At 40.3% G+C, this 21405-nt stretch overlaps 1 protein-coding gene across 21 annotated transcripts in view; it reads right to left on the bottom strand.

Moving 5' to 3' along the window:
* Positions 1-8166, bottom strand: part of SLC10A7 (solute carrier family 10 member 7) — a 261864-nt gene extending 253698 nt beyond the window's left edge. For 4 of the 21 annotated variants that reach the window (XR_012476991.1, XM_074229182.1, XM_074229181.1 and 1 more), the window contains exon 1: positions 7838-8151. Coding sequence is in view for 18 of the 21 variants with exons in the window: in XM_074229182.1 (XP_074085283.1) it covers positions 7838-7937 (100 nt within the window). In the remaining 3 variants the exon portion in view is untranslated. Of the gene's footprint in view, positions 1-7837 lie in introns of all 21 variants that reach the window. The other 17 variants (XM_074229192.1, XM_074229194.1, XM_074229193.1 and 14 more) reach the window with 11 other exon arrangements.
* Between the last annotated feature and the right edge of the window lie 13239 nt (positions 8167-21405).

Raw genomic sequence — 21405 nt, 5'->3', positions numbered from 1 at the left:
CAGAAATAATAAATACATACTTCTCAGACCATGATGCAATAAAAATTACATGTAATAAAGGATCATGGGGGGGGCAGCTAGGTGGAGCAGTGGGGCAGCTAGGTGGCGCAGTGGATAAATCACCAGCCCTGGAGTCAGGAGTACCAGGGTTCAAATCCGGTCTCAGACACTTACTAATTACCTAACTGTGTGGCCTTGGCCAAGTCACTTAACCCCATTTGCCTTGCAAAAACCTAAAAAACAAATAAAGGATCATGGGAAGACAGACCAAAAACTAATTGAAAACTAAATAACATAATGGATCAAACAGCAAATAGTAGAAATAAATATAAATCCAAAAAAATGATAATAATGAGACATCATACCAAAATTTATGGGAGGCAACTAAGGAAGTTTTGAGGAGAAACTATATATCTCTAAATGCTTAAATGAATAAAATAGAGAAAGAGGAGATCAATGAATTGAGTATGCAACTAAAAAAGTCAGAAAAAGAACAAATTAAAGATTCCCAATTAAATACCAAATTAAAATTTCTGAAAAGCAGGAAAAAGGCAAGAAAACCATTAACTTAATAAATAAAACTAGGAGTCTGTTTTATGAAAAGCAATAAATTAGATGAATCTTTGGTTAATCTGATTTTAAAAAATAACCAAATTACTAACATGAAAAATGAAAAGGGTGAATTAACCACCAATGAGGAAGAAATTAAAGAGAGAATTCAGAGCTACTTTGTCAAACTGCATGCCAATAAATTTGATAACCTGATTGAAATGGATATTCACAAAAAAATACAAACTGCCCAGATTAATAGAAGAGGTAATAACATACTTAATAACCCAGTTTCTGAAAAAGAAATTGAATAAACCATCAATAAATTTCCTATGAAATAGTCTCCAGGTCCAGATGGATTTACAAGTGAATTCTACCAAAACATGTAAGGAACAATTAATTCCTATTCTACATAAACTACTTTAAAAACTACTTTAAAAAAAATAGGAGTTCTAGGGGCCACTAGGTGGCACAGTGGATAGAGCACTGGCCTTGGAGTCAGGAGTCCCTGAGTTCAAATTTGGCCTCAGACACTTAATAATTACTTAGCTGTGTGGCCTTGAACAAGCCACTTGACCCCATTGCCTTGCAAAAAACTTTAAAAAAAAAAAGGAGTTCTGCCAGATTCCTTTTACGACACCAATATGGTACTGAAGCCTAAACTAGGAAGAACCAAAATTAAGGAAAATTATAGACCAATCTCCCTAATGAACACTGAAGCAAAAATCTTAAACAAAATTTTAGCAATGAGATTACAGCAAGTTATTATTACTAGGATAGTTCACCATGATCAGGTAGGCTACATACTAAGTAGGCAGGGATGGTTGAATATTAGGAAAACACTCAACACAAATGAATATATCAATAGAAAAACCAACAGAAATCATATAATTTTCTCAAAAGACGCTGAAAAGGTCTTTGAAAAATATAACACCCATTCCTATAAAAATGCTAGAAAGTTTAGGAATAAATGAAGTTTTCCTTAAAATAATAAGTAGTATCTATCTAAAACCATCAATAAATATTATATGTAATGGGGATAAACTCATTTCCTGTAAGATCAGGGGTGAAACAAGGATACCCATTATCACCATTACTATTCAACAAAGTATTAGAAATGTTAGCTTTAGCAATAAGGAAAAGAAATTGAAGGGATCAGAATTGGCAATGAGGAAGCAAAGCTTCCTTCCTTTCTTTGCAGATGATGTTAAACTCAGAGAAGCCGAAAAAATCATCTAAAAAACTCCTTGAAACAATAAACAAATTCAGCAAAGCAGCAAGATACAAAATAAATAAATAAATAATAAGTCATCGGCATTTCTATATATGAACAACAAAACCTAAGAGCAAGAGATAGAAAGAGAATCTACCTCCCAAGAAAAACCCAAACTACATGAATACAATTGTAAAGCAAGTCTCACTCAAATAAAGTCAGATCGAAATACCTGGAAAGTTGTCAATTGTTCATGGTTAGGTCCAGCTAATATAACAAAAATGATAATTCTACTCAAATTAAATTATTTATTCAGTGCCACACCAAGCAAATTACCAAATAATTATTTTAACACGCTGGAAAAAATAGTAGCAAAATTCATCTGGAGCAACAAACGGTCAAGAATAACAAGGGAACTGATGGGGGGAAAAAATGTAAAGGAAGGTAGCCTAGCTCTTACCAGATCTAAAACTACACTATAAAGCAGTAGTCATCAAAACTGCCTGGTACTGGTTAAGAAATAGAGAAATGGATCAATGGATTAGGATAAATCCAAAAGAAACAGTAGTCAATGACTACTGTAATCTACTGTTTGACCAAACCAAAACATGAGTTTCTGGGATAAGAACTCATTATTTGACAAAAATTGTTGGGAAAACAATTTTTAGTATAGCAAAAACTAGGCATACACCCACATCTCACACCCTATACCAAAATAAGGTCAAAATGGAATCAGAATTTGTATATAAAGGGTGACACCATAGATAAATTAATAGACCAAGAAATACTCTTATCAGAACTATGAAAAGGGGACAAATTTATGATCAAACAAGAAATAGAATATATCAAATTGTAAACTGAATGATTTTGGCTATATTAAATTTAAAAGTTTTTGCACTTTTGCAATGCTGCCAAAATTAGAAGGAAAGCAGAAAGCTGGGAAACAATCTTCACAACTAGGAGTTCTGATAAAGGTCTCATTTCTAAAATATATAGAGAATTGCATCAAATTTATAAGGTTGGAACTCATTCCCCAATTGATAAATGGTTAAAGGATATGAAGAAATTAAATCTATATATAATATATATATATATATGAAAAAGTGCTCCAAATCTTTACTGATTAGAGTATTGCAAATTAAAACAACTCTAAGCTATCACCTCACACCTATCAGATTGGCTAAGATGAGAAAAAGGGGAAATGATCAATGTTGGAGAGAAAGTGGAAGGACTGGGACATTAATGTAATGCATTGCTGGAGGAGTTGGGAACTGATCCAACCATTCTGGAGAGCAATATGGAACTATGCCCAAAGAGCAATAAAACTGTTCATATCTGTGGGGCGGCTAGGTGGCTCAGTGGATAGAGCACAGGCCCTGGAGTCAGTAGTACCGGAGTTCAAATCTGGCCTCAGACACTTAATAATTACCTAGCTGTGTGGCCTTGGGCAAACCACTTAACTGCATTTGCCTTGCAAAAACCTAAAAAAAAAAAAAAAAATTCATATCCTCTGACCCAAAAATTCCAATTCAAGGCCTATATGCAGAAGAAATCATAAAAAATGGGAAAAGTTGTACATGTTCCAAAATATCCATAGCAGCTCTTTTTGTCGTGGCAAAGAGTTGGAAATTGAGGAGATGTCCATCAATTGGGGAATGATGAATGAACTATCTGACCATATTCTATTGGTTTTCCATCTCTCCCTCTTTCTACCCTTATCAAATTCAACTCTCTATTCACTCCCATTATCTATTACCTTTGCTCCTACACATGTGCTGTTGAACAAAAGGTAGAGAAAACATCACACAGCCATTTTGACTGGGTCCACTACAAATTTATGTTATGTAACCTCAACTGCAACTTCACGGCTACTAGGCAATCCTATCTTAGTCACCTTATCAACTCCACTTTCCCACTCTCCACGGTGGCTCTTTCCAAAAAAAATTCAAGTTCATTCACTGTGACCTTCCTTTTTTTCCATACTTCTTTATCTCATATCACTCAGATGCCTTCTGCCATCATCCCCTCCTTAAACCTTTCTCCTATGAAGGGGTGAGCTTACCCCTTACCAAGATTAATCCCCCTATCTGCTTAACAGATCTCATTCCATTCCTTTTCTTCCAACAAACTGACTCCTTTGTCATTCCCACACTATCAAGTATTTTCAATCTCTTCCTGTCTACTAGCTACTCCCCAATCTACATGTTTCCCCTATTCTGAAAAAACTCTCATTTGACCCTTTCCATCCCCAATAACTATTGCCAATATCTCTGCTGCCCTTTGTAGCTAAACTCATCTATAAAGGGTCTCTCCATTTTCTCTATCTCTCATGTAAACTCTTTACAAGGCTTTTATCTACCGTGCTCTGTCCAAAGATATAATGATCTCTTAGTTTGCAAATCCAATGGTCTTTTCTCAATCCCTAGTCTCCTTGACCTTTTTGTAGCTTCTAACACTTGATCATGATCCTCCTTGATACTCTCTACTTCTAGGTTTTCTAGACTCCACTCTTTGCTGGTTCTCCTACCATCTATCTGAACATTCCTGTTTCTCCTGCTGGATCTTCCTCTAGATCATTCCCTCTAGCCTCAGGGCTCTGTCCTGGGTTCTCTTTTCTTTCTCTCTCTATATATATACTATTTCCTTAATGATCTGATCAGTTCCCGTGGATTTGAGAATCATTAGCCTTTAAAAATTCAATACAAAACCCTCTGCTATTCAAAGCCCTTCATAACCTAACACCCTCCTACTTTTTCTAGTTTTCTGATGCCTTATTCTCCAACACATATTCTTTAATCCCAGTGGCTGAGTTCCTGGTTGTTCCACAAATAAGATACTCATCCTTCATTCCAGGAATTTTCTCCCCAAGACTGCAATGCTCTTCGTCCTAATCTCATCCTTGTGATTTCCCAAGCTTCCTTAAAGTACCAATCAAAATCCTATCTTCTAAAAGATGACTTCCCCAGACCCTCTTAATTCCAGTTCCTTTCCTCTTTCATTTATTTCCTAATTCTTGTGTTTTATGGCTTGTCTATACATATTTGTTCACTTATTGTCTTCCCTGTTAGATTATACGATCCTTGAAGGCTAGGTTCCTCTTCAATGTTTAATACACAGTTGGCACTCAATAAATTTTTTTTGACTCTATGACTAAGGTCTTCTAAAATTCTTTGATCCTCCTTTTTTACTCAAGAGGAAACTAATACCTAAAGAATTTCAGCAACTGGCCTAAGGACAGCGCACAGTCTGTAATTTTATTTCTATGTAAAATGGAAATATTAACATCTATTCTAAGTAATTCACAGAGTAATTGTGAGCAGTTAGGTGCACCAGCAGTTGGGATAATCTGAGTTCAAATCCAGCCTCAGACATTTACCAGCTGAGTATGACTCTGGACAAGTCATTTAATGAGACTACTTCAGTTTCTTTGGTATTTATACTGGCTGTATGATCTTAGGCAAGTCACTTTACCTGTGTCTGTCTTAGTTTTCTCATCTGTAAAATGGAAATACAAACACCTTCCTCCCAGGATTGCTATGAAAATAAAATATTTGTAAAATACAGTATAAACCTGAAAGTAGGACAAACCAGCTATTTTATTTACCAAAAATTCCAAAAGTGTGTCCTTATTCCCTTTGAAAGTAAAAATACAATACCATATACAGCCAGGACCAAAACTCAACCCTCATCGGAGATGAAGCCAAGTACTCAATGCAAAAATTAGACATATGGCCATCCACCAAGACTTTCCACAAATGAATTAACAATTGGGTTTCTATTTGAAGGGACATCTAAGTTGCTTTACTATAATGGGTTTTTGTTGAAATGAATATAAACCTCAAAACTACACTTTCTATACGAGAGCTGAGTGTCAAACTTATATAATAATTCCTTCTCTCCCAGTTCCCAAGTGTTGTTTTAGTAGGAATTTTAGAGGCTCAAAAATTTAGTTTAATTTAAAGTGATTAGGATATTTAAGCTAAGTGGGTTTAGAAGAGGACTGAAGAATTGAGGGTGAGCAGAGAAGAAAAAATCTAATCTTAAACTGTGTTCATTTATCTTGGTTCAACATCTTAGTTCAACCCCTTTCTCTGACCAACAACACAAACAGCAAAAATTAAAAATTCTTTATTTCTAGAAAATGACTATAATATGACCTAGGAAACAAAGAAATTACAAGCCTTATATGATTATCTATCTGTTCCCTGCAGCTTGAGTACTTTATATATAGACAGCTAGATAAATAATGTTATATATATTATTATCTTATAATTGAAATAAATTATCTTATTACCTCATAATAGATCTTTTACATTTATAATCATGTGTCTATGTATATACTTACATATCTATGTGCATATGTACCCCCTGCCATTGACATATAATCAACCAGTGCTAGGGAACAGATGCTACAGCCAACACATATCCAACATAACATGCAGTTTAAGATGGGAGATCTGCTATATAAAGATCTACTATAGACTTCATTTTTTTCCCAGGTGTCCCTTTCGGGAAACTAGAATATTGTTTTAGAAATAAATCAACACCCACTGTGCACTGCACCCCCCCACAGACCTTCCTTAAGTTTTCTTCCAAAGTTACAACCCAGGTGGCTGGGTGGTGCAGTGGATAGAGCACTGGCACTGGAATCAAGAATTCCTGAGTTCAAATCCCATCTCAGACACTTAATAATTGCCTAGCTGTGTGGCCTTGAGTAAGGCCTTGCAAAAAAAAAAAAAAGCTACAACCCAGGCATCTGGATGTCACTTAAGAGTGGTCCTTTCTACAAAAGGCAAACTGAATCGAGAATATAAAATACTTCATATTATCTGCTTAAAACTGGTCTCTGAAAACTAGAAACATTTCAGTTCTGGCTATAAAGGTCAGCCCCTCTTCTCCATTATGTCTCTCATGAATAATAGCTGGCCTTTCCTTAGGCTTTAAAGATTTGCAAAGAACATTCTATCTTTTTTTTTTAAGCTTTTTGCAAGGCAATGGAGTCAAGCGGCTTGCCCAAGTCACGCTGCTATCTAATTATTAAGTGTCTGAAGCCGGATTTGAACTCAGATCCTCCTGACTCCAGGGCCGGTACTCTATCCATTGTGCCACCTAGCCCCCCTAGACCATTCTATCTTCTACAGCAACCTTATGGGGCTTTTTACTGAACAGGAAACTGAGTGTTACAAAAGTTCTGCGCTCCCACAGCTAGTAATTACCAGCAGCGGGACCATCACCTGAGAAGTAAAAGAGGGGTCTACGTGTTAAAGAAACTGGAATTGAACGCCATAAGCATTTGCCGGCGGAGGACGGAGGCTCTGGGAGCGGACGGAGGGAACGGCGGCCCTGCTTGGCACAGCTGGGCGGTCCCGGCGGGCAGGCTCCACCGTGGAGGGAACGGCGGCCCTGCTTGGCACAGCTGGGCGGTCCCGGCGGGCAGGCTCCACCGTGGAGGGAACGGCGGCCCTGCCTGGCACAGCTGGGCGGTCCCGGCGGGCAGGTCCCGCCGTGGAGGGAACGGCGGCCCTGCCTGGCACAGCTGGGCGGTCCCGGCGGGCCATCTAGCTCTTGGCTAGGAAGCAGTGCTCGTGGCTGCGCGGGACAGTTAAGTTAAGCCCGGCCAAGCGCAAGTCCCGGGGCAGATGAGCGGCTGAGCCCGGGCCGCCTCCTCCCCGGGGCCCCCCGGGCCGCCTCCTCCCCGGGGCCCCCCGGGCCGCCTCCTCCCCGGGGCCCCCCGGGCCGCCTCCTCCCCGGGGCCCCCCGGGCCGCCTCCTCCCCGGGGGCCCCCCCGGGGAGGCCTTCTCAGCCGGGGGAGCCCCGTCGGGGAAGCGGCAGCGGGGGAAAGCCTCGAGCGGGGAGAGCTGATTGGCTGAAAAGTCTGGGTCCGTGGCGGCGGGGGCCGGCAGGGCTCCGGAGCCCCGGCTTCCCGGCCTGGGGCCCGCCCGCGCGGAAGTGGCCCCGCGGGGCTGCGACGTGTCAGTCCGCCCGGACCGTGGAGGCCGCGGCCGGGCCGGGACCTTCCCTCCCATCCCCCACAGGGAAAGCAGGGGGTCCCCCGGGGCCACGGGCCGCACTCACCGCCCTTGGCCCCGACGGCCGGGTCCATCTTCGCCAGCACGATGGCCAGCACGACGCACAGGAGGAACCACTCCTTGGCCAGCCTGCCCAGCAGCCCCATGTCGGCCCGGGCCGGGGCTGGCTCGGGGGAGTGGCGGCTGCGCCCCCGCTGGCTCCGGACCCGCGGCCGCGGCCCGGGCGAGGCGGCTCCTGAACTAAGCGCGGCGGGGCGGAGCCGCGGCCGGCGGGCCGGGAGGAGCCGCGGCCGCGGGCGGGGAGGTCCCCCCGAGAGCCGCCATGGCTACCACGCGCCTGCTAATAGCCTCGCAGAGCCAACCGCCGAGCTCGGCCCAGGCCGCCGGGGGGGCGCAGTGCGCACGCGCGCCCGCCGGCCGGAGCGGCCTGGCGATCCCGGGCCTGGCCGCTGGGGGAGGGGAGCCGCCACGCGCACGCGCACGCGCCCTCCCGCGCGCGCGCCGGCTCGGGGACGTTGCCGGCGGAGGCGCGAGGCCGCGGGCCGGGCGGGCGGGGGCGGGGAGACGGGGGAGAGGCGCTGTCTCCTTACGTTACAATGTTTCCTCGGACGCCCTTTGGCGCGCGGGCGGGCGCGGCGAAGCTCCCGCGCGCCGCAGCCGGGCCCAGAGCCGCGCTCTCCGGAGTTTGGGGAGTGGGCGCGGGGGTCCCTCCCATTTTCGGTGGAAAAACTTGAGTTTCGTGGGTTTCTTCACTAAAGGACCCCCCCCAGGTGCTCTAACCTGTTGAGCCGGGGTCCCCGGCTGCCCCTGGAGGACCCCCCCCCCCCAATGAAAGCGGCAGAGCAGGCTGACAAGAGCCCAAGTCGAATTTTGGAAGGAGGCTTGCTTTGGTGGGAGAGTGGCCTCGGAACTCCCGAGTGTGGAAAGTGATAGAGGAGCAGCTGGGGGGGCTAAGAACATCCCAGGGTCTCATGGCCAGGATGTCTGCATGTGCATGATTTGAACCCCGCTCCAAGAACAGGCTTTTACACACCCAACCTACCCCCCCACACACACACACACAAACACACTCTGTGGGAGGAGGAGGATTGCCCTTAGGCCTCAAAGGTGATGCCATGACATTGGTGTGGGTGACGGGGGCTTTGCTAAGTCACCAGCCTCACTTTCTCCTCCAGAGTCAACTGCGTCCAGTGGCCAGTTGCGAATCGGGACGACTGGAGATGGCCCTGGATGAGAGGTAGTCAGGGTTGAGTGACTTGCCCAAGGTCACAGGGCTAGGATAAGTGTCTGAAGTTGAACTGGAACCTCCAGGCTCCTGACCCTCCCCCCACCAAAAACACACACACACCTACACACTCTCACACCATCTTACCTATGCAAAGACCACACCCTTAAGGAAGTGCATCATCCCCCAACTTGAGTTAATGCTAAGGTGGGTGTGTACAAAGATGTTATTAAGACAAGGTGTCTGATGATCTAGACAGCCTTGGAGCTAATCTTCAAATTAGCTAATACGGAATAGTTACAAATAAAGATCCAAACTACCATGCAATTCCCCCCCACCTCCACCCCATCTCTTAAAAAGGGCAGTAAACAGACTAAGCTGAGAGTGGAGGCCTTTTTCTAATACTGGGACAGCTAGATGGGGTAAGGGATAGAGTGCTGGTCTTGGAATCAGGAGGAAGAGAGTTTGAATCCAGCCTCTGACACTTACTAGCTGTGTGATCTTGGGCAATTTATTTACCCCCGATTACCCCACATCCAGGGCCATCTCCTGTGGTCCTGATCCATATCTAGCCACTGGACCCAGATAGCTCAGGAGGATAAAGTGACTTAACACAGCAGCCCCTCACTCAAATCTGATTCATGTACTTATTGAGACATTACCTCCCTGACGTTGTAATCTTCTTCAAAAATGAAGGACAAAAATTTTCCTAATACTTCTCAGTGTTGGTATCTTTACTAATTTGTCTCAGTTCTTGATTTCTTCAAGTATAGTGAAAATACTATGAACTTTACAATCTATTCTCCTTGGTGTGCCAGCTACTGTCTCAAATTGACTTCCCTGTGACTTTGGTTTCAAAGGTGCCATAATCCCCTAGGTTGACTCCTATGATCAGTTACTGATGGTTTCTCAAGAATCTGTCATCAAGGCATTTCTTTCCTTCCCTTTCTTGGCAATCTCTCACTCCTGGCTGGCTTCAACCAGCTTTTTACATAGACAACTCCCAAACTTCTCCAACTTCAGGAAGCATCTTTTATGTAATTTAGAGAACTCAATAACCATACTACTTGCAAAGAAACAGAAGAATTAAAACAATAGATTTCCTTTGCCCATTCTTGCTGCATGACCATCTTCAGAAACCAATTTTCACTGTGTAATTTGTCATTAGTGGATCAGCATAAGATAACCTGTTTCCCTTCCTGAAGGTTTAAAGGGGGGAAAAAGCATTCCATTCTGCCCTAGTATAGAGAAATTTTTACATATGCTTAGAACCCAAACTGGAGAATTGTTTGGTAGCTCAGAAATTTCGAAAGACCTCAGGTCTAGAGCTGAAAAAAACTCTAAAAGGAACAATTCCTTCAATTTACAGATGACAGAACTGAGTACCAGAGAAGGAAAATGACTTTCCCAGAGCCACAAAGCTAAAGTTTTTTTAAAAAGATTTGGAGCCCACATCTCTTCAAATTCTCAAGTCAATGTTCCTTCCATTTACACCTCATTAAATCCCTTTTAAGAGATTTAGAGTAATGAATCAATAATTGAGATAATGGGCTTTAAAACTGGAAGGGACTTGAGAACTCACAAACCTCAAATTTACAGATTAGGGGAGGTAAGACCCAAAGAAGTGGTGGTCGCTTGTCCATTTTTGAAAATGACCATGACATCAGGGAAGTGATGCCATGGCATACACATGAATTGGTTTCGAGTGAGGGGAGTCTGTGCTGAGTCAACAACCTCACTTTCTCCTCCAAAGCCATCTGGGTCCAGTGGCCAGATATGAATGAGGAGATGGCCTCATATGAGAGGCAATCAGTTTTAAGTGACTTGCCCAAGATCATATAAGTATCAAGTATCTGAGGGCACATTTCAACTCAGTTCCTCCTGATTCCAAGACTAATGCTTGCTCCCCTCTACAAAGTCACTCAGATAAACTCTGGCAGAGCAGGGATACAGATTTATCCATTTACTCATGTGGCCTTTATAACTACTGCCCTCTTTATAACATTTGTGCAAAAACTAATCCTCTGAGGTTCTCAAATGGAAGTGGGCATATAATAAACACTCATTAATTGACAAATGAAGTTCAAACGATGTTTTCATGGGTCTGGAAGCAATGACTGTTCTACATAATTATATATTCAAATAATGTATATTTGAATGTGTGATCACTTCAAAGAAATTTTCTAATTTTACTTACAGGTTCCAGCTATACTTCACAACCATGTTTTATTTTATTTCTTTGACCCCAATAACTTGATTTATGTGACAGCCCAACTCCTCCTCTGATCATATAATATAGTCTTTGGGACTATTTGTTATGTGCAAATTCTTGCAGGTAAAACAGTGCAGCTCATCTTTTTTTTTATATAAGGTTTTTAGCCGTAGACTTTTCTATAAAGTATTTTTACATTTAAGTCCCACATTTTTTTTTGGGAAGACAATAACCTGAAGAATTTTCAGAAGAGAATGACCAGGTTGGTGAGGGTTCCTGTGGCGGGGGTTAATTGGGAGATGGGAAAAGAGGGAATGATAGCTGTCTTCAAGTATTTAGAGGGCTGTCCAATGAAAGAAAGATCAAACTTATTAGCTCCAGAAAGCAGAACCAGGAGCAATGAATGGATATTGTATGCTGGAAAGTATAGGTTTGAGTGAAGGAAAAACTCCCTCAAGAGGAATGGACAACTTGGGCAGACCATGGTTCCTCTGAGGCCCCAGCTACTTGAAGTCTAGAAGACAACTGGTCAGCTTTCAGTAAAAAAACAAAAACAACCCTGTTGCTATAGAGGGATTTTTTTTTCACTAATAGACTAAATGGCCTTTGAGCTTTCTTACTACTCTGAATTCTGTGACTGTTTCCAAAACAGTTGTTTCAAAGCTGAAATGCATTTTGCACATTAGAAAATACCACCTTTGCTATATCACCATGGAAAGAAGTTACTTTTTTACTTTTTTCTAGATACAGGAACAACAAAGATGTCAGTTTTTCCAGTTGCAGTGGAATGTTTAATTTTGTGAGAATTACTCTGAAAATGTAATGGTTCTTCCTTAAATAATAAATAAAAAAAGAATTTATCCATGTGAATAAATCCAATGTGCTTTACAGGAATAAAAGACCCTTCCAGATTTTAATGACCTCTTTCCCAAACCCACATTTTATGTTTCCATTACTATGTAAGCTCCTTGAGGGCAAGATAGTCTTTATGTTTGAATTTGTTCTTAGTACAGTTCTATTGTTACATATTATTTAATATTTTGTCATATATAATTTACTTGTATCATTTCGGGCAAGACACCTCATCTCATGCTAGATGACACAATGTATATAATGTTAGACTGGGAGTCAGGAAGAACTGAGTTCAAATTCACTCCCAGACACTTAACTAGCTGTGTGACCCTGGGCAGGTCACTTTATCTGTTTGTCTGTTTCCTCATCTATAAAATGAGGATAATAGCACCAAATGAGACATTTATAAAGTGCTTAGGACAGTGATTGTCATTAGAAGCTTAATAAATGCTTCCTTTTCTCCTTCCTTGCCCTGACCCAGTGTTTTCTCATTTGTAATATGAGGGACTTCTAAGCTTTCTTCCATCTCTTAACATTCTAAATTCCAATAACTGGAATAATGGAAGCTTCCTTAACAACTCTGGGCTTTAGAGACAATTTCCTCATCTAAAAAATGAAGTGCCTTGAATAGATGATCTCTAGCTAGTTGACTACTTCACAGGGTCTGGAATCAGGAGTTCAAATTCAGCCTCATGCTCTTATTAACTGTGTGACTAAGCAAGTCACTTCACCCTGTTGACCTCAGTTTCCTCATCTATAAAATAAACTGGAGAGGGACATGGCAAACCACTCTAGTATCACTGTCAAAGAAACTCCAAATGGGATTACATAGAGTCAGATATGACTGAACAAGGTCTCTTCCATGACTTTATGTGTTATCTGATATTTATATCTCATAATTTACCCTAACATTCCATAGTTCTAAAAGTTCCAATTGAAATGTAGAGAGGTAAGCCTTCATTCTCTGCACAGAAACTTAGGTGTCTAACCTCTATTCTATAAGTGCTGATGAGAGTTCCACAGGTAAATATCTTCACTTGGAGCTCAGGCCTCAGCAGAGTGAGAAGTTATGTGTTTATCTATTGAGAGGATGTCATGATGCCATCTCTCTCTTAACCTATGGCATGTGAATGTGCCTCTTTCTAGAGGACCTTATACTCCTGTGGTTTGTGGAATATCTTCATCTAATATTTTCTTGGTCTCTTAAGTGGAAAGCTGTCTCAGGAAATTAAGGACAAAGAAGAGTCGACAGCCTTGGATGATAAGCTATTGGGAGGCACAGTAAATAATGGAGGGGAAATGCAGACAGAAAGAGAGAGATCATTTAAAGGCTATTAGATGACAAACCCACTTCCAATGCTGTTATTATACCTGTAAATATAGAAAAATGATAATGTTGACAACTCTTCATCATACAATCTGTGCCATTAATAAATGATGAAGAATCGAAAGAGTAAAAAAAAAGCCAACACACTCTGCATAACAATATCACAGATGGATTTTAGAAAGTGGATGAACCAAAAACGAAGGACAGAACTTGGCACTGTTAATGAAACATGATTGGGGTTTTTTTAAAGGTAAACTTGAAGAGCCATCATGTGTTGGAAAAAAAAAGACATGACCATTTTCTATATATCAAATTCACCAGACCAGATACCTTTATCTATAATTAAATAAAAATTAAAATGTTGTAAGCTCAAAGGTTAAGAAGTAGAAGAGTCCTTAGAGATCATCTATCCTGACCCCCTCATTTTGCACATGAGGAAATTGAGGTCCATTGAATAAGCTTTCAACTAGGACAAATGGCATAAGGATAATATCGACTTGTGAATGAACTGGATTTAAGTGAGGCAGAGCTTCACAAAGTCGTTAGCTTCACTATCTTCTCCAGAGTCATTGGGTTCCAGTGGCAAGACATAAGTTAATGACTGGTAGATGATCCCTTACTAGTTTTATGATCTTGAACAAGTCATGGGTCACAGTTTGTTCATCTGTAAAATGGATGCCCATGGAAAATATTTCATGGAAATATTGTGAGGATCTAGTAAGTTAAAATATAATAAAGCATTTTGCAAACAAATATCAGTGTTAGACATTATTATTAATTGTATCTTAATATACAACATCTTCTATTTGTATTTCTGTCTTCTCTACCTGAGTAGCAAAATTATTGTTCAGAGTTATTAAAGCTGAGTTTCTCATATAGAATAGTCACTAGATTGAGCTAATTCTCATTTAAATGAAACACAATTTTGGATGTTTGTCTTTCAGTTATGTATGCTTTCCCTAATATGATTGATAGGTAATTCTCCCTTCAAAAAACCTTAACACTGCACTCTTGAAATAAGATAGCTTAAGAGGAATCTGGCAAGATGTACTATTGCCACAGGTGGATCCAAGATGGCAGCATGAAGGCAGGAATTCCTGGAAACTTGTTCCCCAAAAAACTCCAAAAGTCATCAAATAATGCCTCTAGCCAAAATTTAGAGGGGCAGAACCCACAGAAAGACTGAGTGATACAATTTCCCCGTATAAGATAACTAACAAGTTCCGCAGGAAAGGTCTGTTTAGCTGGGACCAGGGGTTTGAAAGAGTCACAGCCACAGCACAACACAGCCCAGGGATCACCAGGAATAACTTAAAGGGATGGTTAAAGAACTCTGCCGCACCAGAATGAGCACAGAGGAGTGAGTGCTGGCCTCAGCAGCAGGAATTGGGGAAGCCAGTCCGGACCTCCAGAATGCAGCCCATAGATGGTAAGTCAGGGGAGAATGCAGAGGTCTTTCTGCTCTCCCTGGGGCAGGATTCTGCTATTGGCCCACACTCAGATCCAGATTGCACTTTGGGCTGCCATACTACTGTAGTCAAATAGGGACTTTCCTCCAGGAGCACCTGTGGTCATCCACATATCAAAGCACAGGCAAGAGAGCAGTCAGAGCCTCTCATAAGACCTTGGAGGAATTAAGGTCCCAGTGGGGTGTCTCAAAACCCTACCTAAAGCCTTAAAAGTGCAGGAAATCAGTCATAGGCTAAGGAAATGAACAAACAAAAGAAAAAGAATAATCTGACCATAGAAAATTACTTTGGTCCAGATTCAGAAGATGACAAAATCGAAGCTTCTGTATCCAAAACCTCCAAGAGAAATAGAAAATGGGCTCAGGCTATGGATGAGCTCAAAAAAAAAAAGACTTTGAAAAACAAGGGAGGTAGAAGAAAAATTGGGAGGAGAAATGAGAGCAATGCAGATAAATCATTAAAACCAAATAAGCAGCTTGACGAAAGAAATGCAAAAAAAAAAAAATACTGCAGAAAATAAATATGTTTAAAACCAGTTTAGAGGGGCCGCAAGGTGGTACAGTGGATAGAGCACTGGCCCTAGAGTCAGAAGTACCTGAGTCCAATCTGGCCTCAGGCACTTAATAATTACCCAGCTGTGTGGCCTTGGGCAAGCCACTTAACCCCATTGCCTTGCAAAAATAAAAAAAAAACAGTTTAGACCAAATGGAAAAAACAACACAAAAGACAAATGAGGAGAAGAATGCCTTAAAAAGTAGAATTGGCCAGCTGGAAAAGAAGATTAAACAAAGCTCTCTGAGAAAAATAACTCCTTCAAATGTAGAATGGAACTTAAGGCAGCTGATAGCTTTGCAAGAAATGAGAAAAAAATAAAACTATTTGAAAAAAACCCAAAAATTGGAAGAAAATGTGAAATATTTCATTGGAAAAACAACTGACCTCGAAAACAAATCCAGAAGAGATATTTTAAAAATTATTGGGCTACCTGAAAGTCATGACCAGGAAAAGAGCCTAGACTTCATTTTTCAAGAAATAATACAGCAAAATTGCCCTGACAGCCTAGAAGCAGAGGGAATTTACCTGTCACCTCCTAAAAGAGATCCCAAAAGAATAATTTCCAGGAATATTACAGCCAAATTCCAAAACTCCAGTCAAAGAGAAAATACTAAAAGCTGCCAGAAACAGACAATTCAACTACCGTGGCTCAATAGTCAAGATTACACAGGATCTGACAGCATCTACATTAAGGGCTTGTAGGGTTTGGAATATGATATTCCAGAAGGCAAAAGAACTTGGTTTACAAATGAGAATCAACCACCCAGCAAAACCAAACATCCTCTTTCAGGGTGAAAGATGGACTTTCAATGAAACAGGGAACTTTCAAACTTTCCTATTGAAAAATCCAGGGCTGGACAGAAAGTTTGATCCCCAAGTACAGGATGCAGGTGAACCATAGAGGGGGTGGACAAGAAGGACTAACTATGAGGAATGTAATGATTTTGAACTTCTTGCATTCCTACATGAAAAGAAGATACTGAAAACTCATATGAACTTTCTCATTTATAAGGGCAGTTAGAAGGAGCATATATAGACAAGGCACCAAGAGCTGAATATGATGGTATAATACAGTGAAAAGATGGAGTAAGTGAGTGATAAAGGAAAATACTGGAAGAGAAAGGAAAGGAAGAAGGGGCTAAGATATTTCACATAAGAGTCAAGAAAAAGCTTTTTTCAGTGGAGTGGAAAAGGAGAAAGTGAAGGGGAATAAATGAGCCTTCATTCTCATCAGAAGTGACTCAGAGAGGAAACAACATACACACTTTATAGGGTATAGAAATCTAAAAAAAAGGAGAAAAAATGTATTGGATAAGGGGGATTGGGGAGAAGAGGGGAGTAGATGATAGAAGAGAGGGAAGATTATGGGAGAGGGTACTCAGATACAACACACTTGAATAGGGACAGGGTGAAAGGAGAGAAAGGATAGAATAAATGAGAGTGGGAAGGAATAGAGTAGGAGGAAATATAGCTAGTAATAGCAACTATGGGAAAAATACTGAATAAATGTCTTTGGTGGACTTATGATAAAGAAGGCAACTTATCCCAGAGACCAAGCCATTGGAATCTGAAGATAGACTGAAGTGCATTTTTTTTCTCTCTCACTATACTTGAGGTTTCTCATCTTCTGGGGGGGGGGATATTTTTACCCTCCTAACAACATTATTGTAATAATTTAAAGTAAATAACAAAAAAAAATTTTTTTTAAGGATGTACTATTGCCAAAACTGAAAGATGTTCAGTTCACCACAGATTTTGTACCATGTAAAAGAAGTAAATGGGGGTGGCTAGGTGGTGTAGTGGATAAAGCATCGGCCCCGGAGTCAGGAGCACCTGGGTTCAAATCCGGTTTCAGACACTTAATAATTACCTAGCTGTGTGGCCTTGGGCAAGCCACTTAACCCTGTTTGCCTTGCAAAAAAACCTACAAAAAAAAGAAGTAAATGTCTAACAAAAATCTTTTTTTATTTTTTCCCCAGTTACATATTATAAAAAAATTTTGTATTCATTTTTACAAGATTTTCGGTTTCAAATTTTTCTCCCTCCCCTCTCCTTTCCTGAAGGTAGGCAATCTGCTTTAGTTTATACATGTGCTATCATGTATAACAGATTTCTATATTAGTCTTGGTTATGGAAGAAGAAACAAACCAAAGGGAAAAAATAACCACAAGAAAGAATAAGATAATTGAAGAAAACACATTAAGAATCCATCAGTTATGGGGCAGCTAAGTAGAGTAGTGGATAAGCACTGGCCTTGGAGTCAGGAGTACCTGGGTTCAAATCCGGTCTCAGACACTTAATAATTACCTAGCTATGTGGCCCTGGGCAAGCCACTTAACCCCATTTGCCTTGCAAAAACCTAAAAAAAACCAAAAAAGAATCCATCAGTTCTTTATTTGAATATGGATAGCATTTTCTTTTGTGAGTCCTTTGTACTTTTCTTGGATCTTTGTGTTGTTGAGAAGACCTAGCTCATCCACAGTTGACCACCATACAATGTCACTGATACTATGTACATTGTTTTCCTGATTCTCATTTCACTTTGTATCAGTTCATACAAGTCTTTCCAGGTTTTTCTAAAATCTGCCTATTTATCATTTCTTATTCCTTTATACTCATATACCACAGTTTTTTTTCATTCCCCAAATGATGAACATTCCTTTAGTTTCTAATATTTTGCCACCACAAAAAGAGCTGCTATATTTTTGTATGTGTGTGTGTTCTTTTCCCTTTTTTATGATCTCTTTGAGATACAGACATAGTAGTGGTATTGTTGAATTAAAAGGTATGCATCTTAGTCCTCTTAAAGGACTAAGTAGTATTTTAAAAGGACTCTTGCTAAAAACAATAAGAAAAGTCTTACACGTTCATGTGAAAAAAATCAATTTTTATTTGTACATTGTGGAGATAATTACAGAGTCAGGTCCAGACCTATTTAAATATCATTTAATGCTTTGGGAGAAGCTGCAATCTCCCTTAATAACCCCCTCCCTTTTTTTGATTTTTACAAGGCAATGAGATTAAGTGGCTTGTCCAAGGTCACACAGCTAGGTAGTTATTAAGTGTCTGAGGCCATATTTGAACTCAGGTCCTCCTGACTCCAAGGCTGGTGCTCTATCTATCCTCTGGGCCACCTAACTGCCCCAGTAATCCCTTTATAATACTCCTTCCTTCCCTCAGTTAATTATCTCCAATTTATCCCATATATACAATAAGACACACATATACACACACACACACACACACACACACACACACACACACAAAGACAATGTCATTCATTTGCCTTTCTTTAGGAAAGCAAAGTCCCAAGTGAAGGTATTCTTTCACATTTCATCAGAACAAATAACATACTCACAAATGTTGTAGGCCAGACCTGACTAGGCTAGGCCTCTGGTAGGTTAGTTCCAATATCGGAATGAAATGAAACAATCACAGAAGACAGGACAGTTAACCAAATTTACTTAGCCATAGGAGGAGAAGGAAAGAGGAAGTGATACAGTAGAGAGAGAACTTGGAATCTGCAAAACTCATCTTCCTGAGTTCAAATCCAGCCTCAGACACAGATTGTGTGTTTTGGGGAGAGTCACTTAACTCTGTTTGTTTCAGTTTCCTCATCTGTAAAATGAACTGGAGAAGGAAATGACAAACCACTCTGGTTTCTTTGCCAACAACTAGGAATGACAGGGCACCAACAAATAATAGGAGATGGATATTCAGTAAGGACACAGAAATGATTCGGCTGCCTCCACAATGCCCAAGATGATCTGCCAGTCAAGCATCAGGACCCAGCTGGAGGTCCTCCCGGCTTTTTGTCTTCAGATGACTAGCAAGCTGGTTCAAGGACCTGAACCTTAGTCCCCTGGGCCAAATTCAGAAAAGGATATTTTCAATAAACAGAATGACATAAAAGAGGTAGACTTGGAGTTGGAAAGACCTGGGTTGAAATCTGAATTTTTTTTTTTTTTTGTTCTGTGATCCTGTATAGAAAAGTCATTTAACATTTTTGAGCCTTGGTCTCCTCATCTGTAAAATAGGTATAATAGTAATATAATAACTGTTATTTACTTCACAGGCTTGTTGTGGCACTTAAATGAGAAAAGATAAAGCCCTTTGCTAACCTTAAAACACTTATACAGAATGTCCTAAAAATCTTAGTGCAGCTTTGAACTTGAATAGATTTTGAAGCCAGGGATAGAGTGGTGGGTGGAGGTGGTTGTTGTTGGTGGTGGTGGTGTTTTAAAATTTTGTATTTGCATCTAGTAAGCCATGGGTGTCCCACCTTTTAGTTCTTCTGGGTCATGTCACCAAACAAAAACTTGTCAAGGGTTACATATAGAATTTAATATTTACTTGTGACTATAATGTAATTCATCTTACCAATGAGTATAATAATAAAATGTAATAATATAATAAAGCGGAATAAATGCAATAAAGTAGAATAATAAAATGAGTATAAAAAGACATTTACTTTTTAAACAAAAAAAAAGAAAATGCCAGTTTTAATGTGAACACTGTATTTGCTTTCTTGATACCAATGTATTTATGTCTGGTTTGATAGAGTCTGTTGTAGTAAAAATCTGAAATTTTTGTTCTATTTTCACTTTTTTTACTATTTTTACTTCATATGAGGAAGAAGTTGCTTGCAAATATACTTGTTTTCCAAAAGAAATGTCATGAACAGTACTGTTTATGAAATACCAGATGTTTTTCTTCTGGCAGATACAGCTTATAAGAGTCCAGTAAGAGTCCTTGAATAATTTTTTCTTTAAGTTGTATATGTAATTGCAACTCTACACATTTGATTTGCAAGTTTGCAGGCAACATGCTGATGTCAGTTGAGATTGGAGTAGCAAATTTACTGAAATGTAGATGGTGTTTTCTAAAATCTTGAAATCTATTCTCAAAGTCCTGTGACAAAATAGCTTTTAATATTGCATACAATAAGTCTGTTGCAATTATGAGTCTTATGACATTTTAAAATAAAGCTCCTAATTCTTACAAGATATCTTTTGTAAAAAAAAATAAATAAAAAATCTCTAGAAGTCTGTGGGACCTCACAATGTTAGTTATATGAAAAAGTCAATCCTTGTTAATGAAGGGGTAAGCTAGTCTGTGATATTTTAACACAGGCACATGCACTCACCTGTTCCTTCGTTTTTCAGTTACAGGCAATGCAGGCTGAATGAAGGGATTTTTGAGGGTGGCATGACACATCTGTAGTAAGCTATTCATAGTTTTAAACTACTAAAGCTTAAAGTTGCACTAAGATTTTTGGGACATCTTATATAAATATCGACTATTCATTTGATACTCATATCAATATTTTCTCCTAGAGAAGCATCTATATCTTCCATTATATCCTCATCAAAATATATGTAGTTAGAGTAGAAAGGGATCTTAGAATTTGTATGATCCATGTCACATTTTACACAAACAAGCTTGGAAACATTGAGTTATTTGCTCTAGTCCCCCAAGAAGAATTTGAACTCAGGACCTCGGATTCTAATTTTCACCACTCTAACACAATAGCAGCTAGATTCAAAGGTTGAACTCTCCCATTACTTATTTGGGAATAGGAACTAGGTAATAAAGGTGACAATATTTTATTGGTTCTTTGTGGTCATAGCCCTTTGTATCCCTTCAGAGTTCACCTCTTTTGTCTTTACCTGAGTGGCAGACACTGCTTTCCTGTGTCTCTGCTCAGGCTGGGCACCAGCTGTATTATCCCAGTGGCTTTCAAAAGGAGACTAATGGGCCTAATCCATAAACACTGACTAGAAGCCCGAGTTGAGGCAGGGGGCTTTGTTTATTGGCCATTAGTCATCAATAAATGATGGCAGTGTTAAACAATAAACATAAGGCTCTCAGAATATCATTAACATTACTTACAAAATAAATGTTTCTAGGATATATTGGTGTTTAGTAGCCAAATCCCCTGAGAGCTTCAGGGCTGAATTTGTCACCTGCTGGG

Source organism: Macrotis lagotis, chromosome 3 (assembly GCF_037893015.1).
Source record: "Macrotis lagotis isolate mMagLag1 chromosome 3, bilby.v1.9.chrom.fasta, whole genome shotgun sequence".
Classification (NCBI taxonomy): domain Eukaryota; kingdom Metazoa; phylum Chordata; class Mammalia; order Peramelemorphia; family Peramelidae; genus Macrotis; species Macrotis lagotis.
Note: the sequence above shows the minus strand (reverse complement) of the source record. Positions and strands in the feature narration are given on the sequence as shown.